Source organism: Hyalella azteca, unplaced genomic scaffold, assembly GCF_000764305.2.
Source record: "Hyalella azteca isolate HAZT.00-mixed unplaced genomic scaffold, Hazt_2.0.2 contig8321, whole genome shotgun sequence".
Taxonomy (NCBI): Eukaryota; Metazoa; Arthropoda; class Malacostraca; order Amphipoda; family Hyalellidae; genus Hyalella; species Hyalella azteca.
In genome coordinates this window covers 99,389-120,101 of record NW_025938418.1, presented here as the reverse complement: position 1 = coordinate 120,101, position 20,713 = coordinate 99,389, and the positions used below count along the sequence as shown (strand labels likewise).

At 37.5% G+C, this 20,713-nt stretch overlaps 1 protein-coding gene across 2 annotated transcripts in view; it reads left to right on the top strand.

The window, feature by feature from the left end:
• The window catches only part of LOC108667826, a 48,223-nt gene extending 27,510 nt beyond the window's left edge, over positions 1 to 20,713 (top strand). Inside the window, exons 2-12 of one of the 2 annotated variants that reach the window (XM_018154896.2) lie at positions 7,864 to 7,945; positions 8,574 to 8,664; positions 13,747 to 13,824; positions 14,320 to 14,462; positions 14,784 to 15,017; positions 15,504 to 15,977; positions 16,994 to 17,103; positions 17,337 to 17,484; positions 17,813 to 17,978; positions 18,582 to 18,968; positions 19,212 to 20,713. In XM_018154896.2, coding sequence (XP_018010385.1) covers positions 7,864 to 7,945; positions 8,574 to 8,664; positions 13,747 to 13,824; positions 14,320 to 14,462; positions 14,784 to 15,017; positions 15,504 to 15,977; positions 16,994 to 17,103; positions 17,337 to 17,484; positions 17,813 to 17,978; positions 18,582 to 18,968; positions 19,212 to 20,447 — 3,149 coding nt within the window. In that variant the 3' untranslated portion in view covers positions 20,448 to 20,713. Of the gene's footprint in view, positions 1 to 7,863; positions 7,946 to 8,573; positions 8,665 to 11,569; positions 11,725 to 13,746; positions 13,825 to 14,319; positions 14,463 to 14,783; positions 15,018 to 15,503; positions 15,978 to 16,993; positions 17,104 to 17,336; positions 17,485 to 17,812; positions 17,979 to 18,581; positions 18,969 to 19,211 lie in introns of those variants that run through there. The other variant, XM_047881587.1, reaches the window with a different exon arrangement.

Below are 20,713 nucleotides of genomic sequence, written 5' to 3'. Positions count from 1 at the left end.
AGTAATTGGGTAATTTTGTTGGTAATATTCGAGGGTAAGATTGGGGTAACCTATGATTTAAGCTGTTTATGGAAAATGGCGCCATGCGCTCGGTCTCTATACTACTGCTGTACATAAACTTCTTGACTTTTGTTGTACATTATTCTCGTATTGGACGGTTACGCCCTGTGATTTACCAAGGTTCAAGTCTTGCACGCGCTGCCGTGACCACTTTTTCCTCATTTTTGTTGCTCGAAAGCTAAAAAAATTTGACGCGGTAACTGCCTCCGCCTCGTAAAAAATAAACTATTATCTGCATTTTTTTTCATTATACAACTTTGTCGATTGCAAAATGATCTATACGACTTTAATTTCATGAGAATTATCTGAATTCAATTAGGGGCGAAATGTTTACTTATTGCACTTTTTGTTTTGCAGGAACAGTATTAAGTTATCGTGAAATGATCTTAATTTTTTGTCGCAATTTTACGAGTAAGCTCTTTTTGATGCTCCAACGCCTCTACGTGTATTCGAGACCAAAAACCTAAGTGAACTTCATGGCATCAATGAACGCTGTAATATACAACAATTATAAAGTGAGTCGCAGCGCTGCAACCGAGGAGACTCCCTTCCTCTTCCTGTCCATTGTCCTTTATCTGATTTACGGGCGGATCTCTGGTGGCCAACAGTTAGCTACCCAAACGGTTTTATTGGTATATTATTAATATTATTAGTTAATAAGTATTAGTTAAAGAAGTTGGTCGTACGAGTGCTGCCTGTTAGTAGAGAACAGCTCCTAAGTGGCCGAACACTGAAAAGGTCTCACGATATTTTGATTTTTTCTCTGACTTTAGATGTGTCGTATAGCGTAACTATGGAAAAGCATTCGTTAGAAACTAAATTCTGGTTCTACAAAGCGGCTCGCGCCACGAATATTTCATTGTGGTTAGATCGCGTATCATGCTTAATGATTAATATCGACTTGGATTTGCAAAATAGAAACGTATTGGGCACTTCAGATTTCAAAACAAATCTATCACATGGATTTGTCCCAGACAAACGCTTTTAAGCCTACTTACCTCACTACGAGCAGAAAAGATACCAAATCGTCAATAAGTTAAATTCATTGCGCACTTTCAAACTTTCCTCATGAAATTAATTGTTGGAAAATTGTCGGGTGGCATAGAAATGTATCCGTCACCAGCTCGTAAAATTTTCGAAACGTCTTGATCAGGAAGGATGTCGAGCCACAAGTTCCCGTCTGTCACGGATGAACACAAATGAACGTCTTGAGCATCTCTAAACCAACACAACGACCCCGTTCTCTGCAACCAAGACCATCTGCTGGTGTCAGACTTACGAGCTTCGGGATGCTTTCCGGTAATTAAGGCTTCTTCTTCCAAACTCATTTAGCTATGCTTCCTGCTATCATTAGAACTTTAAAGAGACTTGTGTTTGAGACTGTTAAATTTTTGACCATTATCCGTGAACCCTTAATGGTTGATTTTGAAAGTTTAATGTGACTTATGAAAGATTGTTGAAAATGGAACTGTACAAGTTGACTGGAAACTGCTTTGAAATTGTGAATAGAAAATTAAAAAAAATTGGTTTTATATCTCTTCCACCGAAAGAGTACTTGTTCCGATGATATACCTAGATTTGATATATAGCGCCAAAGTAGAGAAATCTATACTATAACATGCAGTTGCAATGAGGAAACTCACATTGGATGTCCTGAATTTATTCAATGCATATACAAGCCTAAAGTTGCTGCTGGTTGTCATTTCGTACGAAAATTGAAATTATTTCAGAACACGATGTTGAGTCACATTCACGCCGTTGAAGTCAAAGTCATATTCTGTTTAAATGATGATATCAACGGTAGAATGTCTCTATACATTTCGAAAGCCTTGTTCATGTGATTCTCTTTTTCCTGATAACATAATTTGAGATTATGAAGCTTCCAATCCTCAGTTATCGACATCTGCGTGGGGACCTCATTGAAGCATACAAGTATACTCATGGTTTATACAAGGTCCCAGAAGGATTACTAGAATTTGAAACAAGAACCAACACCAGAGGCCACGGCTATAAGCTAAAAAAACAGCGTTGGAACACATCAATGCGACAACATTTCTTCTCGCTTCGAGTCACCGACATGTGGAACAGCCTCCCTGATAGCATCGTTGACGCTCCGAGTATGAACATCTTCAAGATCAGACTAGACGAAGCTAAGCAGGAGCATATGTTTAGTCTTAAAATGCCTAGCAAAGTCCGGACCAGGCAATAAGTCCAGCAGCTATCTCAATCAATCGTCAGTTATGGAAAGATCGGGTTCCAAAGGCCGGATCCCTTGTGGTGAATCAAATTCAAGAATCGGCAACAGGCCATGGGCCTATTTCTTCAATGCCGACACTTCTATTATATTCTAAGATAAATAAATTACCCGCATATGATGCGTTATTATAAGCTACGAGCTAAACACCTTATGGTCTGATGAGACATGCAGGTCACAGGTCTGCAATTCAGACATAAGAGTAGATTGATACTTTGGATTTGCTGTCTGTAATGTCTCGTCTGACCGAAGGCTGCATATGCTAGCTAAAATTGGCTACCTACTGCATGGCACACACAACAAAAAATTAAAATCAAATCAATTACACCTAGTTAAAAGTTAGAAATTTCGATCAGTCCCAGCATTATTCAGTGATAGTATTGAACTACTTTTATTTCAACGGAAGATAGCCATTTACGAAATGAAAAGTCAGTAATGCACCAAAAATTATGTACAAAATAGACTGAGTTTTTTATGGAATTTCGTTCTTAAATATGATGTGGTTTTCTCGATAATTCAAGCATTTCTTTTAGGTTAGTTTTTCTCCAAGTTACGTCGTTAGTAACGGCTCAAAGTTTCTTGCGGTTCACGATGCAGTGTTATGGAACATCCTGTGATGAAATACTGCACCAGTTAAAAGCTACGTCACGAAATCATTAGGTCTTGCGCTTGGTGAAACCCAGCGGTGCTCATCTGCAGAGAATTGGATCGTTGAGATGTGGAAAACAGTGCGCGTCTTGGTTTGATTTTTGTGTTCAGCGTCGCAAATAATTTAGGTGACCGCAGAGTAATGTTTTCCACTTGAATTACTCAGTTATGAGGCTAATGCCTCACATGATGACCTGTGATCTGTACTGATAAAAAGCTGCTTCGTCGTCTTGAAAAGTATTAATAGGTTTGTCTCACAACCAATCATGAATTTATTTTTCACCGTTGGCTAAATTTTCTGCAGCGCAGTTGGTAAGTATCCTCGAGTTGAAACGCGTGTCTGTCATTTCAACAGATAACACGCTGAACGTTTTATAGACAAACTTAACAACTCCCTCTGAACCAAATCAAAATGGCTATTTACAATTAAATTCAATTATTTATTTTAATTCTATTAATTTCCCCAACACTCAGAATTAAACACTTTCCCCAACAACACTGTGTTTATTTTAATTCTATTAATTTCCCCAGCATTAATAGTCTCCGGAAACAGAGGCCGGTATAGTCAAGAAACTTTCGATCATCATTAACGCCGTCATTGTTTTGCCTCAGTTGATTTTACGGCGGTAAATTTCATTCGTAAAGTTGGCGCTGTGTGAATTGGAACTATCCATTAAACTGAAGAACAATGCACGTGGTGACATACACGAGTTATCCGCAAAATAGTGTTTAATATTGGGAAAATATACAAGCAAGTGTAAATACCAACTTTATAACGCGAACAACTATGTGATTAGAAATGTCATATTATATTTGATTTTTGTACTGTTCTAGAATTCTCGTAAACAAAATTTTCTTAAAGTTGGTACTACTATACCGAAAAGTAAAACCCCAGCACAGCTCTAAATTTTTTGAAAAATTTTCAAGTTATGAAACGATCTTTGAAAAAATTTCTGATCACTTTGTGATGATGAATTCGATAGCTTATTTCCAAATGTCGTGGGTATAAGGGCAAATAAAGGATGGATAAAAGAGACGTTGAAAATTATAATAATAAATAAACAAATGATAAAAGCCAATAAATAAACTTTGTTTCTATTGCTCATATGTTCTAAGTTCGGACTCAAGATTCGAACCCAAGAACCTTTATTAACCTAACCCTAACAAAGCAGTATGCAACGCAAAATTTTTTTTACATGTGTGTAATCGACTAATTTAAATTATAATATTCATAATCACCAATATAAACCACCACTGAATCGGTAATGATGATTAACTCAAAATAAACAGACCAAATATTAACATGTACCTCCCTGTTGGATAAACAAACAATGAATGAGTACATGTCGAGCCTACACGAGGTCACGTCAGAGGTGACTTGTCACCAAAATCTTAAGTACCGGTACCTAACATATGATAAGCACTTTTGCACTGCATACTTAGCACCAATGGTAATACGATGTCTATTGTTTTTACTAATATCGTTTCTAGGAGCATCATTAGCAGCATTTGCTGGAGGTAAATTAGATAAGCAATCCGACAATCAATGATATGACAGTCAAACAGTGAGCGTTGCTAATTTAAATCAAGGAAATTTAATTTCAAGACTATGGAGGAATTTAATCAAGACACCTCATTAGACTAGGAGGTCATCACATGAGACATTTCGTTATTTCAGCTTCGTAGATTCACATAAGGAAACAATTTTTGCTGCTGCGCGCTGACTGATATGTGCATAACGATATATTTAAGTTTTTTTCCTCAGTTACTTCTCAATTGTGCGGCAAGCAAATTTAGCCGAATACTTAGTTCGAATATTGTGCGTATGCGTTTTTACTTCAGGCAAAAATCCCCCAGTGCAGTGAAAGCACCCCTAAGTTTTGTCACCGCACCACGAATTGTTATCCTACGAATGTATTTGTTTTCAAATACACGACTGTGCTGGTGCGCTGCGTGCTACGAGTGCAGCAATTATCAGGTCGATATGCAATCTTTGGCAAAGCGAGACTGTCAACTTTCGTTCCTGAGCGACCGACGTTTTTTTTATGTTTCCTCCTTTCGTCGAACGAAAGGGCCAATTTAGGGCAGGGTTTTAATTATTCAGTATTTAGAAATTCAAGTTTTTACTGCGCATGTTGTCTACTGTCATTTATGGATGTTTTCTGATTTTTCTTAAAAGGATAATTATTTTAACATGAAGAGTATTGCAATTCAACTCTGACCCATGAATGATATCACCAACGGTAAACTTTGAACAAATTATTTAAGCTAAAATTTATTTAAACATAACAGAAGTTTCGAAAAACTAGACACATGATGGGACCCGAATGTAACTCGATATTATTTGAAAGGACCTCACGGGTGGAGACAGATTTTAAAATTGTATTATGAAATTTCTTGTAATGTTCTATACTGTATTTAATCTAAATATAAAATTTTAACATATTTTCTATCATTTGAATATATACGAACATTTCTACTACAATTAAAACATCAGTCTCTTGTTTTTACCCAAAAGAAAAATGAAAGGAAAGGACAGTTTCCGGTGACGTTGCGCAACAGGTATCAGTATTGTTGTCTAAAATTGTGGTTCAATTCAAAGTCTCTGACTATCAACGAACCGCTATTGAAATGATGCCAGGCCGGGCACGCAACAATTCTTCATCGTACACAATAGAAATGATTGGTTGAGCTTTACGTCACGATCTCCTGCCTCGCATTCACTATCACAGCCACAGCCCGTCGATCGCGCTCAAGGCAGTATTGTTGTCGCCTGAATGCTGCGCCCGTTCTTCCGGCTCGTCTTCACACTCATGCCGCCTGTCTTACCGTGGACATTGCGTTATGCACGGTTCCATGGAAAAATAAATTATTCACAATATATTTTGAGGTTATTATTGTCTAATGATGTTAGTAGATGTCTCTGCGATTTGACGCTCGATTCCGAAGTCGGAAGAGATTGGTAAATTGATTCACTCAAGAGAGTAAGATTCATAACCCAGTTATTCATATGAAACATTTCAGATCTCCGTGCAGCGTTTCGTGTACTCATTTGACTCGTTTACTTGTTCAACGGTCCACTCTGTGTTATTTTAATAAGAAGAATAAAAAAATTATGTTTAGGGCCTAAAATAATATTTGCACAAGGCTGAACTAATGCTATAGTTGCTTGCAAAATTCTAAGGCATTGTTCTATTACCTTATGCACAAGATCAAATAACTCTAATTATTGTTCGTCACTTATAATTTATTATGAAATGTATTGAAAGGGCCTACGTACATCGATGACAATGACTTCGTCTCTGGAAAGAAAGGAAGTTTTTCTTTTAGAAAGTGGCAGTTAAGCGTACTTGCATCGCATGAAAATTTGCCGGCTTCCCGACAATGGAGGGAGCCACCGCCCTCAGTGCCGAATAAGTGCCCTTTGTACGATTGTTTTTGTACTGATGCTGCCCGTTTATTGAAGAATAATTGAACGAAGGCTTTTTTGTCAAGCCTTAAAGTTACCACAAACGGGATTTTAAAAGACGTTTTAGTACCTGAAGATTGTTGGTTTTAACCGAATTTGTTACAGTGGGAAAGTTCAGTTGTATATTGTTTGGTGTTTACAAGCGTTTTGTAAGCTGAGGCTAGTATATATGGCTTTCTTGCTGTCGGAAAATTAATTTTTACGAATTTTACATATCAAGTAATTGTAAACGAACTATTATGTCTGATAAAACAATAAAAATTTATTCGTTAAATTTATTTGTTCGTTGTGACGTGTCCTTTACGAACTTAATTCTTAGTTAAGTTCTATGATTCGTGCAACTTAATATTTCAGACATATTCGTAATACTTTGAACTTAATAGTTCAAATTATTCGTATTAATTTAATGTGGTTTTGATTAGGAATCAATATAAGCACAGAAATGAAATGAAGATATTCCTCAAATTGCATTCGTAATTTTATAATATGTTACCTGAATAAAACTGGATTGATTCAATAACTGTGTACGTGTCTCGACATTATTTCATGGAAAAATTTCGATACTCGAGTGTTGGTATGAAATATTTTAAAGGCCCACAATAATTGGTTTCACTTTCCCTATTGTACTAGTTGAAAATTACCGAATCGTAATGCATTGTTAAATATGACAAGTAATATTCGTGAAACTTAGTGTAATTGCCTGAAACTTAGTGTAATGTATATTATAATGTTGAATATTTTCAGCGAATACCAGGACTAATATTCCTGCACTCACATTGATTTATTTGCCACAATACAACTCCAACCATATTCAGATTTATTTGATACGTTCTATTCGAAGCAAAATTCTTTGATTTTTCTTCGATATCACATTTCTAATTTTTGCTTGCTGATTATTGTTATTTTCACCAAAAGTTTTTTCTTATATTATTTTCAAGACTTTTTGTTCTTTCACCCAAAATATTATGGATTTCATTTATCAGTATGTGAAGTTTCTTTTTATTATTTTCTTTGTCAGTTTTTGACATTGGCTTAATGCAAAAATTTTTGTGTGCGTAATTAACTTTAGCGAGGTCATTCGTGTCGCTTTCACATTATTATGATCATTTATGCGCCTTCTGATCATTATGATCATTTGTGTCGCCTTCAGATTATTATGATCATTTGTGTCACCTTCATATTATTATGGTAATTTGTGTCGCCTTCAGATTATTATGATCATTTTGTCGCCTTTAATATTTATGATCATTTGTGTCGCCTGTAATAATTATGATCATATGTGTCGCCTGTAATAATTATGATCATTTGTGTCACCTTCAGATTATTATGATCATTTGTGTCGCCTTCAGATTATTATGGTCATTTTGTCGCCCTCAATATTTATGATCATTTGTGTCGGCATCAGATTAACACATTTCTTATCCCTGGGCAGATCTGAGACGCGCTCTGCGCATGGAGTCTCCCACTCCGCGCCTGAACGAATCCAACTTGAAGAAATTGTCCCGAGGCTTCAGGTGCGTTCCGAAAATTTCTTGTGGGTCTAAGCGTTCGTTGAGAAATTGTTAATGTTAATGAAAATAGTGTATAATTCAATTAAATCTATTTCACATTGAAAATCGAACAATTTCCTTGTAGGATAAATAATTGTCATAATTCAATGTTCGACAGTCGTTTGAAAATTGTGAGGAATAAGGAATTACGGTTTATTTCTGATGCATCGCTACTTCTTGTACAATATGCTGCAGATTTCATGACTCGAAATTCACCCAAATATTTATTTTTAATTCGAATTATAGGATATAATATCACAGTATTTCCTATAGACCGAAGTTTTTCTAGCAAATGTCGCAGGTATAACGCAACGAACATGATCTCTTGAATACATTAAGATTCACACCAGACTTTTGACGTTGCAATATCATTGATGAAACATTTTTTCAACGAAATCAACTCATAATCTACGTTGTTTCAACGTCATTTGCCTAGTGGACGTAATGCCTTGCCTCAAACTGTGGCAGACCGCCAAATGCTGTGAATGTTATTCTGCGATATTAGGAATCGGTGACAGGCCTAAGGCCTAATAAATGCTGAAACCGCTGTTATTATTTTATATTATTATTATGACTCTCCCTCCCACCGCAGGTCGTCTAAGAAGAGTCGTCTCTCTGCCGCCTCGGACGTTGAGTCCTGCAGCGTACAGGACGGCGTCCTGCCTGGGCGCTCAGTGTCGCTGGTGAGTTGCGGTGCTTCAAGAGCAGCTATATAGAACAGAATAGAAGTGTCGGCGTTGAAGAAATAGGCCCATGCCATGTTGCCGTTTCTTGAACTTTTCGTGACTTGATTCACAAGGGATCCGGCCTTTGGAACCCGATCTTTCCATAGCTGACGATTGATTGAGATAGCTGCTGGACTTATTGCCTGGTCCGTAATTTGCTAGGCATTTTAAGATGGAAAGGAAGCTCGTGTCAATTCTCACTCTCGTGTCAATTTATTTTTTAAGAATGTAAGTGTCGGCACTGAAGAAATAAGCCCATGGGCGGTTGCCGATTCTTGTACCTTTCGTGTCTTTTACTGGGCATTATTTTGATATTAGGTTAATTATTCGAAAGGATTTATTGCATTATGAGAGTCAAAAAACGACACTATTTTTAATTACATAAGAATGTAATTGATCAAAATTCAAACTAAATCATTTTAAATTGAATCAAAGTAAGCGCACTATGAGCTTAATTCCTTCTTGCTACATTGTCACAATTTCAAGTGAACTCTTGTAATAATTGACTTAGAAGTTGGTTTATTAATCGAATTCTTAATTGTTTTTGATTATTTCACGAATAAATCATTGCTTTATTTCTAATCATTGATAACAGGAATCCGACGTGCATTTTGTCACATTGAATGTAAATATTTATTGGCTATATATAAACATATAATATATAAGTAATATAAAAACGTCAAACAAAATCAGTGTGATTATGTTAATTGAAACTATTGTGAGGAAAAACATTTATTTTAAATGCATTTTTACTTCTCAGTTTCGTGAATACTAAGGAGATTAGTTTAAACAGGAATGTTTAAATGATTGACTGTTTTTACATTCATTTAATTATCAATGGGTATTGGTAAACTAATCTGATATTTTCGGTGTTTATTGATAGAATATTATGTAGTCTTTGAGCGGAAACCCACATTATTATAATGCTGTTCTGTTGCGTCTATCAAGCGCAAAACTCGGCAAATAACAATGATTTATAATTTGGTATTTTCTATGAACTAATGAAATAGGTATATCGAGAGAAATGAAATCTAAGCAATACAATGAGAAAAAAAGAAAACATATAGATGTATTTCTATCATTTACACCGGTAACATAAATGGAATTGTATGTTTTGGTATAATATTTTCTATTACGCGACGAAAATTCTGAAATTAAAATTGACAAAATGAGAATTTCGCAAAATTTACATAGTTTCCGTAAAAATTTTCTATCTCTCTACGGAGAAAAGACGATTTTGAAGGCTAACTCCTTCAAACGTAGTCATGTTCATACATTCTACCTATGTATGATTTTTGAATCACCATCTGCCAATATTTAATCAACGGTATGATATACCAATGGATATTTTGATAATTATGTATAGAAATCTTTCACTGAAATGGCCACTGATGGAAACCGAAATTTTACCGTCTCCAAGTGTTGTTTGAAGATCGTTGTTTAACGCCTTCAAAAACAGACTTGACGAGCTGTGCAGGAGCATATGTTCAGTCTTAAAATGCCTAGCAAATTACGGAGCAGGCAATAAGTCCAGCAGCTATCTCAATCAATCGTCAGTTATGCAAAGATCGGGTTCCAAAGACCGGATCCCTTGTGGAATCCTGTCATGAAAAATTCAAGAATCGGTAACAGGCAATGGGCCTATTTCTTCAATGCCGACACTTCTATTCTATTCTATTTGCTATCAAATCAACCACGTTTGTTGTCTAGGTCAAGTCGCCGTTGAGGCCCCGGCCTAGTCCGGAATATTATGCTTCCTCAGTTCCTTATGATAAACCGCGCATAATATCAGGAATCTAGGAACAATAAGCGATAAATTAAAATTTACGCTTCTTTTCCTCTTGCGTCATGGGTGCTTTATAAGAATAGTTTCCCCTGTTTCCATCTGAATTTATACGGTCATAAGGTGGGAGATTATATGCACGAAGGATCTTGAAGAGGAAAATTATCAACTTTTCATGAATGTCAAGGGAAGAAAAAATTACGACCTCGCTTGCCCCTGCGTACTATTGCAGCATGAGATAAATACATCGTGACACGCCAGTGTATTCACATTTGAATGAATTGTGTGTGAATCAGTTGAATATGATGTTGTAAATATCAGTAGTGAAATTTGACTACCTTTCCTAATATTTATCTTGACAAGTAATAAACCAAAAACGGAATTTTTAAAACTGCATTGAACTAGTATGTTCTTTGCCTTTATTTTGACCATTTTACAACAAACTTTGATAAATGGCCCCCATTTTATTACTAATGATCAGTAAAGAAAGTATTCTTCGTTGGTTCATTTGATATCGAAGCATCCCTTCACGCGCGTAAACTGCATCTGCTGCTGGGAAAGAATCACGCGCGCGATGCTCAATCAGTCGCAGTGCAGCGTTGCTGCCGAGTGGTGCGTACGGACGACGTTTCCAACTCGATAGAGTTTGATTTATAAATGAAACATCAAATAGATAACTAGTGTCAAAGTGAAAATCTTAAATGTCATAAGGAAACGAACAAGCAACTTGAAATACTTAGTCTGAAATGTATATATAACCTCAAGTGTGATGAGATCCTCAGCAACAATTATTTGCATTACAAAAATTATATGGAGACAAAAATTTACTCGCTAAACAATCATGCTTGTAACCCAAATACTGATTGATATATGTAAATTTTGAAAGTCTTTCCAATAGAATTCAAAATTTTTTAGGTATGGCCACATGCAAGAAAACGACCCCAAGTATAAATTGAGAGGCAGATTAGCTTGAAATTGCAGAAGTTATTGTGCAAGTAATTATTTTATGTGAGTCAAGAATATCTTTTCTTTGAACTGACAAGTTTAGCCGTAAATTTATTTTATCAAATCGAGGGCTCATATTCTGAAGGTGGTAATAAATATATTGAGACACTATGTTAGTTCGGTATCGAAGTCGTAAAATGGCTCTGAGTGAAGGAAACCAGGGTCCGTTTTTCGCTCCTTCGCCGGTGTTCCGGCATTATAAAAACCGCAGCCGGTTCCGGGTTGTGAGGGTGAGTGGGCGGTTGATGGCTATTAGAAGATTATAACACGAGTCGGTGAAATAAATTCCTACCTCAAAAATTTTATAATATAAAAACCATTCTGAACGCAAAAGTCTATTGAATACAAAGAGATTTAGGTTCATGCTGTCATGTTTTCATACAAATTGTGCTCGTCGTCTGGAATAAAATGTTAAAAAATTTACTTCTATGGACCAAAGTTACCCAAGACCAAAGATTGAGCTCGTTATATTTATTTTTTCAATTATGTCCATTTCTAATTTGAAGATGTTTCCATTACAAATTTTTCTACCAAGAAAATGTTATGTCCCGTGCACAGCTGGATACAAAGGATATGATTTTATTTCGCAATTTGAATTGTTTTTACACAAGTCCAGCCTACACTCGTTATCCTATTATTTCAGCCTTACAATATTGTGCATGATGAGTCTTGTCCAGATTACTTACAACCCACAATGAGCAATGATGGCCTCGGGAGCGCAATCAAACCCGACAAGCAAAATAATTGAACATATAACATTTAATCCTATCACATTTCTTCTTCCATAACTCATGGGGGCAAGATATATCATGGTTTAATTGCATCTGCCTGACGCAAGTAGTAGTAGTTTGAGTTACGAGAAGATAACCATTTGGCAGCGATCGATGAACGTACGTCCAACGACCGTTGGGCGAACGCAACGATCGTTGAACGTATTCGTATACGTTAGATGATCGTGACGCATGTAGTGGGGCAGGGTCGAAGCCATCGATTGCTGTTTATCTTCCACACTTCCTGCTCGACAGAGCCTGCTTTAATATGCGTAGCTCTGTAATACTCACTAGTCATAAGCCCGTTCTTATTATGACCTATACATTGTCCCGTACATACGTATGATAACTTCTTTCCTGCCTCTACAGTGGCATGTTATAGGGTATTATAGGTATTCGATCATATGTATTATGTATCAGTTATGAAATATTACACATAATGGTAAAGTATCCCGTAATATCTAATGCCATTGCGCGCAAAAAGAGTCAGTTAATTTTTGGTTTTCGGAATAAGCTCCACGGGCGATGACACATAATTAGGGGCTCAAATGTTCCTAGATATAATGCAGTGACCGACCAAACCATGTCTATGTTGAAAAATTTGCACAACGTCTGACTTGAGTTTCGCGTCATATTGTTTTGCACATGCGATCAAATTTGGAAAACTATCGACAAGATTTGCCTTATTGTCACGCTGCGTTATGCAAGATACACCCTTTCCTCCACGGTCACGTATCGTTATAACCTTTTTTCCACCCTCTGCCACACTGTCACGTTGCGTTATAAAAGTCACACCATCTGCTACAGCCTCATCATGCGATAATCTCGTAATGAGCCTCGTCGATACTTTTACTCAATGACTTCCTCTCACCGCTCCTGCCTTCAACTCAAACCCGCGCGTAGCTCTTCCCTCCAAGGCCATTATGCTTAATGATTTTTTTTACTCTTCAATGGAGTTGAGTTGACTGCAATCAGCTTCATATTTTTACGCAGCATGTAAATCGGCTTCATATTTCCATGAATTAAATCATAAAGTTTTAAATCATAAGTCGTAATGCCAATTTTCAAATCACTACGCGTGATGTTAATAATCTTCATAAATCCACGCTTCATGTGACTCAGCTTCATGTCTCTTCGCTTCATATGAATCATCTTCGTAAATCTATTAGTCGTATGAATCAGCTTCATGACTACTTGTAAAGTCAATCAACGCCACATCTATCAGTATCACAGAAATTAACGTCGGGCAATTAGCTTCGTGTCTATGAGCATTGTGTGAATTTGAGTAATATTAATTAGGACTACACAAATTCTGTTGAGAAAATTAACAATGCTAAATTTTTGTTCATTTTGTTTGATTTGGCGCGTGCAACTAAACATGTGTTGTTACTCAAAATAACCGTTTTATTTCTTTAAATAATTATTTTTGTGTGAATAGATAAATAATTCCGATGGATGACTTTCTGCACCTTGTTATTTCAGTCCACCCTCCTGCCCTCCGGACCATCAACAGGCAACCGCAGGCCCCGCGTGGACAAGCTCCAGACCGTCGAGGCGAAGGTGAGTCATTTTATGTGCGTTAAATATTCAAGATATTATTTTTCATGTTTTCTTTAATTTTTTTATGTTATTAGGCGTCTAACTTTGCAGCATAAATTTGTAATAATTATGCTAAAAGTTTTTTGATTATGAAATATTGAAAAGATTAACGAAATACCGTTAATTGACTATACATTATTTTGATGAAAATGACTTACGGGGTAATTGCAATGCATCTAAAAACACGAAGCAATTAGATACTGCGCTCTTGAGTAGTGAATCAAGTCAATATATTAAATTTTCTAAACATTTACTTGTGGAATTCTATTAATTTCAGATGAAAAATAATACGTCAATATTCCATCCTCTAATTGATGTGGAAGCCCAACGAGGAAAATGCTAGGTGATCTGATTGAAATATCACCTTATCAATTTGTGATATCAGATCTATTTATGTGCGGTATGAAATATGATAATTTTATATAAATTGTATTTTTTATTTATTCGTGTTATCAGATGGCGAGCATCGAGGTCTCGCTGGGGTCTCGTAAGCGGCGCGAGGTGTTGCTGGAGACGCTGCCTCGCGCGGCGCGGGAGCTGGTGCGCGAGCTGGACGTCATGCAGCAAGCGCTGCACGACAAAGACAGCGCCATCCAGGCGTGAGTTATAACGATAAAGACAGCGCCATTCAGGCGTGAGTTATCACGACAAAGACAGCGCCATTCAGGCGTGAGTTATAACACGGCTTTAATGGTGATGAGAAAACCATAAAGTTTTGTCTGAATTGTGTCGTCCCCCTGCTATAGTCTTTGGCAGTTTATCTTGGAGTTTAAAAAAGGCTGAATTCTAGGCCACACTATTTACGATGAGGTTTTGAAGAAAAGTTCAGGAGTATTAAAAGAGCATAATTATTATTTTTGTATGATTTTAACAAAAGTTTGTCTCATTAGTGATGCTCTATTCTCTTTATACTCGCACAGCCTGAAGTGCCAAGTCACAGCTCTCGGTGGCAACGCAAACTTCGACCCTGCAGACGTCCGGATTGCTGATTCTTCGTCCGTAGTCCAGTTGGCACCAACGCTTCCGACTTTATTGTCAGCCTCAGAACGAAAGCGAATCGAAGAAAGAATATCGTCGATCACGAAGGAAATTGACTCGAAGCGAATAGCAGTGAAGAATCTCAAGTTGACTCTTGACAACCTGGATACAACAGAGTGAGCAGAACCGTTTGTATGACGCCAGCGGTATAGAATGATTTTTTACTCTGGAAAATTTCTTTGGTTGGCTTTATACAATAACTCACTGCAGTTCTGTTGCATCCTTTTTCTAATACTATACTAATGAGCAATGCAATGTGAGAATCTACCTGACTCAAAATATTGCAATATTCGTTATTTTATACGATCGAAACAGGGTATTCACAACATTTGAGGCTCATTGTGATTTAGCACGCGATAATTAACAGGTTTTCTTCTTGTTAATTCATCATGACTTTCAAGCCTTAATTCCTTAATTGTATTATCGTAAAAATTTCATAATTTTCTCGAGTTTATGCACAATTTAAACTATCCATGACTCGCAGAAAAATTGAAATACTGCCCTATAACCTTTGCATTGAATTATTGCATCGTAAATTGTTAGTGATCTGATGTCACTTCCAACGGCAAATGATGAAACTGAAACTTATCCTCCTGTTGCAGGAACATTGACGTTAGGATCCGAGCCGCTGAAGTCGAGTACGAACTGGAGCGCGAGGAACTCAATATTTTGAACTTGAGAGAAGAGTCCACAATTCTCGAGGCCCGACTTAAGGAACCATCAAAATATTTGCCACCGCCGAACGTCAACTCAACTTTGAGAGCCGAAGAGTCGTGCAGTTCGTTGAACTCGTCACAAATGTCCAGGTCGTCATTCACAAGTGTTCCTCATTCACCCCAGAGTACGCGACATGTTGCCTGCGCCCTACACAAGACGCTAAACCAAGGCGCCGTTACGTCATTAAAAGATCTCCTGCAAGATCCTGAGATTCAAGGGCCAGTGATCCCAACGCTCGTGTCGGTACGGGTGCTATATAACCCCTCGAACCCCTCTTTTAGGATCAGCTGGCGCACACACTCCCCAGGATGTATAGTGAACTGGGCCACCGATGAAACGCGACTCAAGCGGGGCGACAGGTTGGTTACTATTGCACATATCTTGTACAATATTTGCGAACATTAAAAATAATCAATTTCTATCATGTTTAAAGTAATATTGTAGAGGTCTACGTCCTCGGCCATCTCTTTTGCAAGCCGCTTTTCAAAGACACAATCTATAAATAATCAACGTCGGTAATCGTCGCTCATTCCAATTTGTTTGAGAAATGAAAATACAGGTAATAATTCTGAAGAAAATTAAACTGTGTATCACTACAATGTAAATTATAATATAAATTGACTGCATAAAAGTAACGTAATCGCTAAAGGCATTTCATGTGTGAAAATTACTTGAAATAAATCATTCGAAGTATCTAGACTCGTAAGGATATTCGAAACGAGGTTTTACGTCAAGAAGTTTTTATAGTTCTTCGAATAATATTCGAACAGAATAATTTTCATAAGGCTACATGGTGGATGAATAATTACATGGTGGATGAATAATTAGGCTACATGGTGTATGAATAATTACATGATGGATTGATGATTAGGCTACATGGTGGATGAATAATTACATGATGGATTGATGATTAGGCTACATGGTGGATGAATAATTACATGATGGATTGATGATTAGGCTACATGGTGGATGAATAATTACATGGTGGATTGATAATTAGGCTACATGGTGTATGAATAATTACATGATGGATTGATAATTAGGCTACATGGTGTATGAATAATTACATGATGGATTGATGATTAGGCTACATGGTGGATGAATAATTACATGGTGGATTGATAATTAGGCTACATGGTGTATGAATAATTACATGATGGATTGATAATTAGGCTACATGGTGTATGAATAATTACATGATGGTTATAAAACTACATGGTGGATGAATAATTACATGGCGGATGGATAGTGAATAATAATATAATAATACACGATAATACACGGTGGATGAATAGTTACACGTTAAATGAATAATTACATGGTGGATGAATAATTACACGATGGATGAATAATTACATGGTGGATGACTGCACAGGTTGCTGGAGGTGAACGGTCACATGGTGCTGGGTGCCTCCATGCAGGCTGTGCTGCAGCTCATCGCTGCTCACGCCTTCATGGACATCGTCGTGCTCAGAATTTTGGCAGGTTCGAATTAAAAAAATATCTCTTCTAAAAATATCCTCACTCGTGCAATGTAAAATAAAATAGTCGTGATGATTTTTTAAATAAATATGGTTCCTGCTAAAAATTATTTTGTTAATTAGGAGTTACACATTGGAAAGTATTTCTAAAAATTATTTGCAGCGCTATGCTTTTTATAAGCGAATCTATATAAAAAATGAGAAAATTGTGTCTGAAGGTATTTCAATTTTCGACAGCAAGCTCAGTGTCGCCCTCAAGTGGACCAGACATTCAATGCTCAAGTTCTCAACGACGAGCTGAGAGGCAAGTTGAGGACCGCTCCAGGGAACTCAGAGAGCTGCAAATGAAGCTCGACCGAGCACTCAAGGAGAAGGAGACCGCCAAGTAGGTCTCCATTGTTTCATCGGACCTTCTCGCGAGAAATTTTAGTGTCGTTCTTACTTTTAGTCTCCTGGCTTTTTTTGATTTTCCATTGTCATTAAAAAGGCAGGAATAATCTGATAAAATTATAGTCTCATTCCATACAAATTATATTAATATTTGAGGAGAAATTTAGTGTCGTCCTAACTTCTAGTCTCCTGGCTTCTGTCGATTTTTCATTGTAATCAATATTATACAAGAATAATCTAATAAAATTACATGCTCATTTCGTACAAATTATATTAATATTTCAGAGTAAAAGCTATAAAATTAATTACGCTTTTACTTACAGAAACGACGCAACGCGTCTCACGCACCGCATCTCGTACCTCGAGGACCAAGTGGCAGAGTTCGAGGCCGCCGCTCAGCATAAGAGCGAGGGCTCGCAGAGTTATACTTCTCCGTCCTCGGTTTCATCCTCGCCCGCGTTATGTTTTTCGGGAGCCACGGTCATCCAGGTTGGTCATTGCAGTGATATTGTGTCAAATTAATATTAAATTAATTAATATTAATAAGAACGAGGGCTCGCAGAGTTCTGCTGCTCCGTCCTCGGTTTCATCCTCACCCGCCCTATGTTTTTCGGGAGCCACGGTCATCCAGGTTGGTCATTGCAGTGATATTGTGTCAAATTTTTAATCGGGATGTGTCGTAAGGTGCCTAAGTGAATTTAGTTCGGTAAAATATATGTAACTATCTATGTGAGTAATGTTCTTTTCCAATTTTTATGAAGGCTGAAGGTGGTGAATATGGTGACGAAGATTTGTTAATCGAGATATTTGCTGACTATAGGAACATGAATGGGTGCTTTCTTATTTCATTATAATTTGTACATATTTTCACAGTGGACACTCATTTTCACATATTCTCACAGTGGATTCTCTTGCAAAATTCTAACTAACATCAATCAAAGTAATCATTTCCTAGGTTGTTATTGGAAATTTCTGAAAATGGCTTCCGATCAATCTAATTCGAGATTCTTGGAATTTTTTCTTGTCATAGAAAGTAGGCACGTTTTACTTTCCGCATTTATACGAGAAGAATAATTCAAGTTCTGTATGCAGGTGCACCAGCGAGGTCAGCATCCTTTGGTTGCAACAAATTCAAACTCAGAAATTTCCTCTTCGGACGATCTTTGCACCGATCATCCGTCGATGTCACCAAATGATCTCTCTCGACCGAATGTAAGTTTCCCAGGATCATCTCCACGACGCACCTCATCCTCTTCATCCAGCAAATCCAGCACCCACAATCCTTCGTGTGATTCATCTTCTTCTGGATATTCGTCCTATCCATCGCTAAGAACTAGCGCGGGTCTGGAAGTCAAACCTGCAAGTTCTGGGAAACATTCGGATGAGGTGGAAGAACGAGACCTGACACGACCAGCCTCCAATACAGAACCCAGGAAGTCCAGAAGAGTGACATCACCGAGACCTGATTCACAAATCACGGTAAGTCTGACTAATTCTTACTTATTCATTGCTGCATTTCGATGAGTTTTGTGGTATCTTGAAACACATGTCACGCCCTATACTTTCGTCAAGTTCCTAAATAAATTCGAAAAAATTCATCTCTTTAGGAGCAATTTTTTAATTAATATTGATTTAATAGAATCGAGATAAACCAGGTTTAAACAGCCTTTAACCCTATGCACATGCTTAACGACAATCATGTGAATGTTTTCCGACTTACAGACGGACATGCACCCAGCGTCTCGAACCAAACCTGTGCCTCCTAAAAAGCCGGAACGTCTGAGCCTGCACAGAGCTACGAGTTTGCTGAGTGTGGATCAGGTCATTGCGAGCAGCTCGCGGTCTTTGAAACGTCGAGGTAATGAAGAACGGATGCGCTCTGCCAGTGCATGGAAGTCTATAGGGGATGGTCTGAACGGAGACTACGTGGAAACTGACTGTGAAGTGTCATCTCAAGTTTCTGGTAGAGTAAGTGTTTCAAGTTACAGATCCGACGTGATACACAAGAGAAGATCTAGAACACACAGAGAATATGAAGTGATTAGGACAAGCTCAACAATTAAAGGTGACTCATCATACCGAAGACGTCAATCTGAAAATTTCAAGTCATGCATAATCCCAGAAAACTCGAGCTCACGAAGGGAAATAATCTCAGATATTTCCAGGCCACGGGGCAAGGACGAAAAATATCCTCATTTGAGAGATATCTGGTCTTCTGCTGCCAAGACCGATTTTTTCAAACCAAGTTCTGACTCTGGCCCACACAAAAATAATTCTTTAACTCAAACTCAATCCTCGGATGGGAGTTCATGCAACACAAGTAGAAAATCGTACGACCCTGAAATCGATGATAATTTCAACGAAACGGTGTTTAGCGGCTCTTTTATTGACGACCGAAGTCAATCAGTAACCCCGACCAACTCCCCTACAAAATTTTGTGCATTAAAAATTGAAAAACAGTGCAATGGTGAATTGCAACAATGCAAAGCTATATCTGAGGATTCTAATCGCTTCGCACAGCATTTAAAACAGACGCAACCTTTGCTTCCATCTATGTTATACAAGCTAGAGGAAAATGTTTCTCCAGTAATAAATCCGAAATCTCAAACATTATCCTCCATTCACAACCAGAGAAACCTCACCCGAGATACCAACAACCGGTTAAAAATATCCCCAAATGATGGTCGGGACGGACGAGAGCTAAGGCCTCACAAACAAAGAAGTTCGACGTCGCTGAACCCTATCAAAGCGAAAGAGAATTACCCTGGTGACTGCTATTCTTCATATGTTTTTGATAATTATTCATCACATCATGACTTATTTTCATCGTTGAAAAGACACACTGCTCGGAGTAACAAGGCTTCATCAGACCATGCCCCCGCCACGCCACTCACACCTCGCCATAGTTCTGTTATGAAGCTAGCGGGCGCTGCCAACGATCCGGGCGACTGGTGCTGAGAGGCAGTGATGCTTCATCTTGGTTACATAGCATAATACTATAATAGATAACAAGCTTTAACTTCATATATGTTTGGATGTTTGTATTAATAATAATACTTCATTATTGTCACAATCTAACTGAAAATTATGATTTGGCTTGATCATCTATGTCCTATGACGTACGAGGCCGGAAACGCACATTCAAATTCCGTCATTTATAAGCACAGAAGAGGTTACTCTGGCAACTTAACTTATAATAATAATAATAATAATAATAGCGGTTT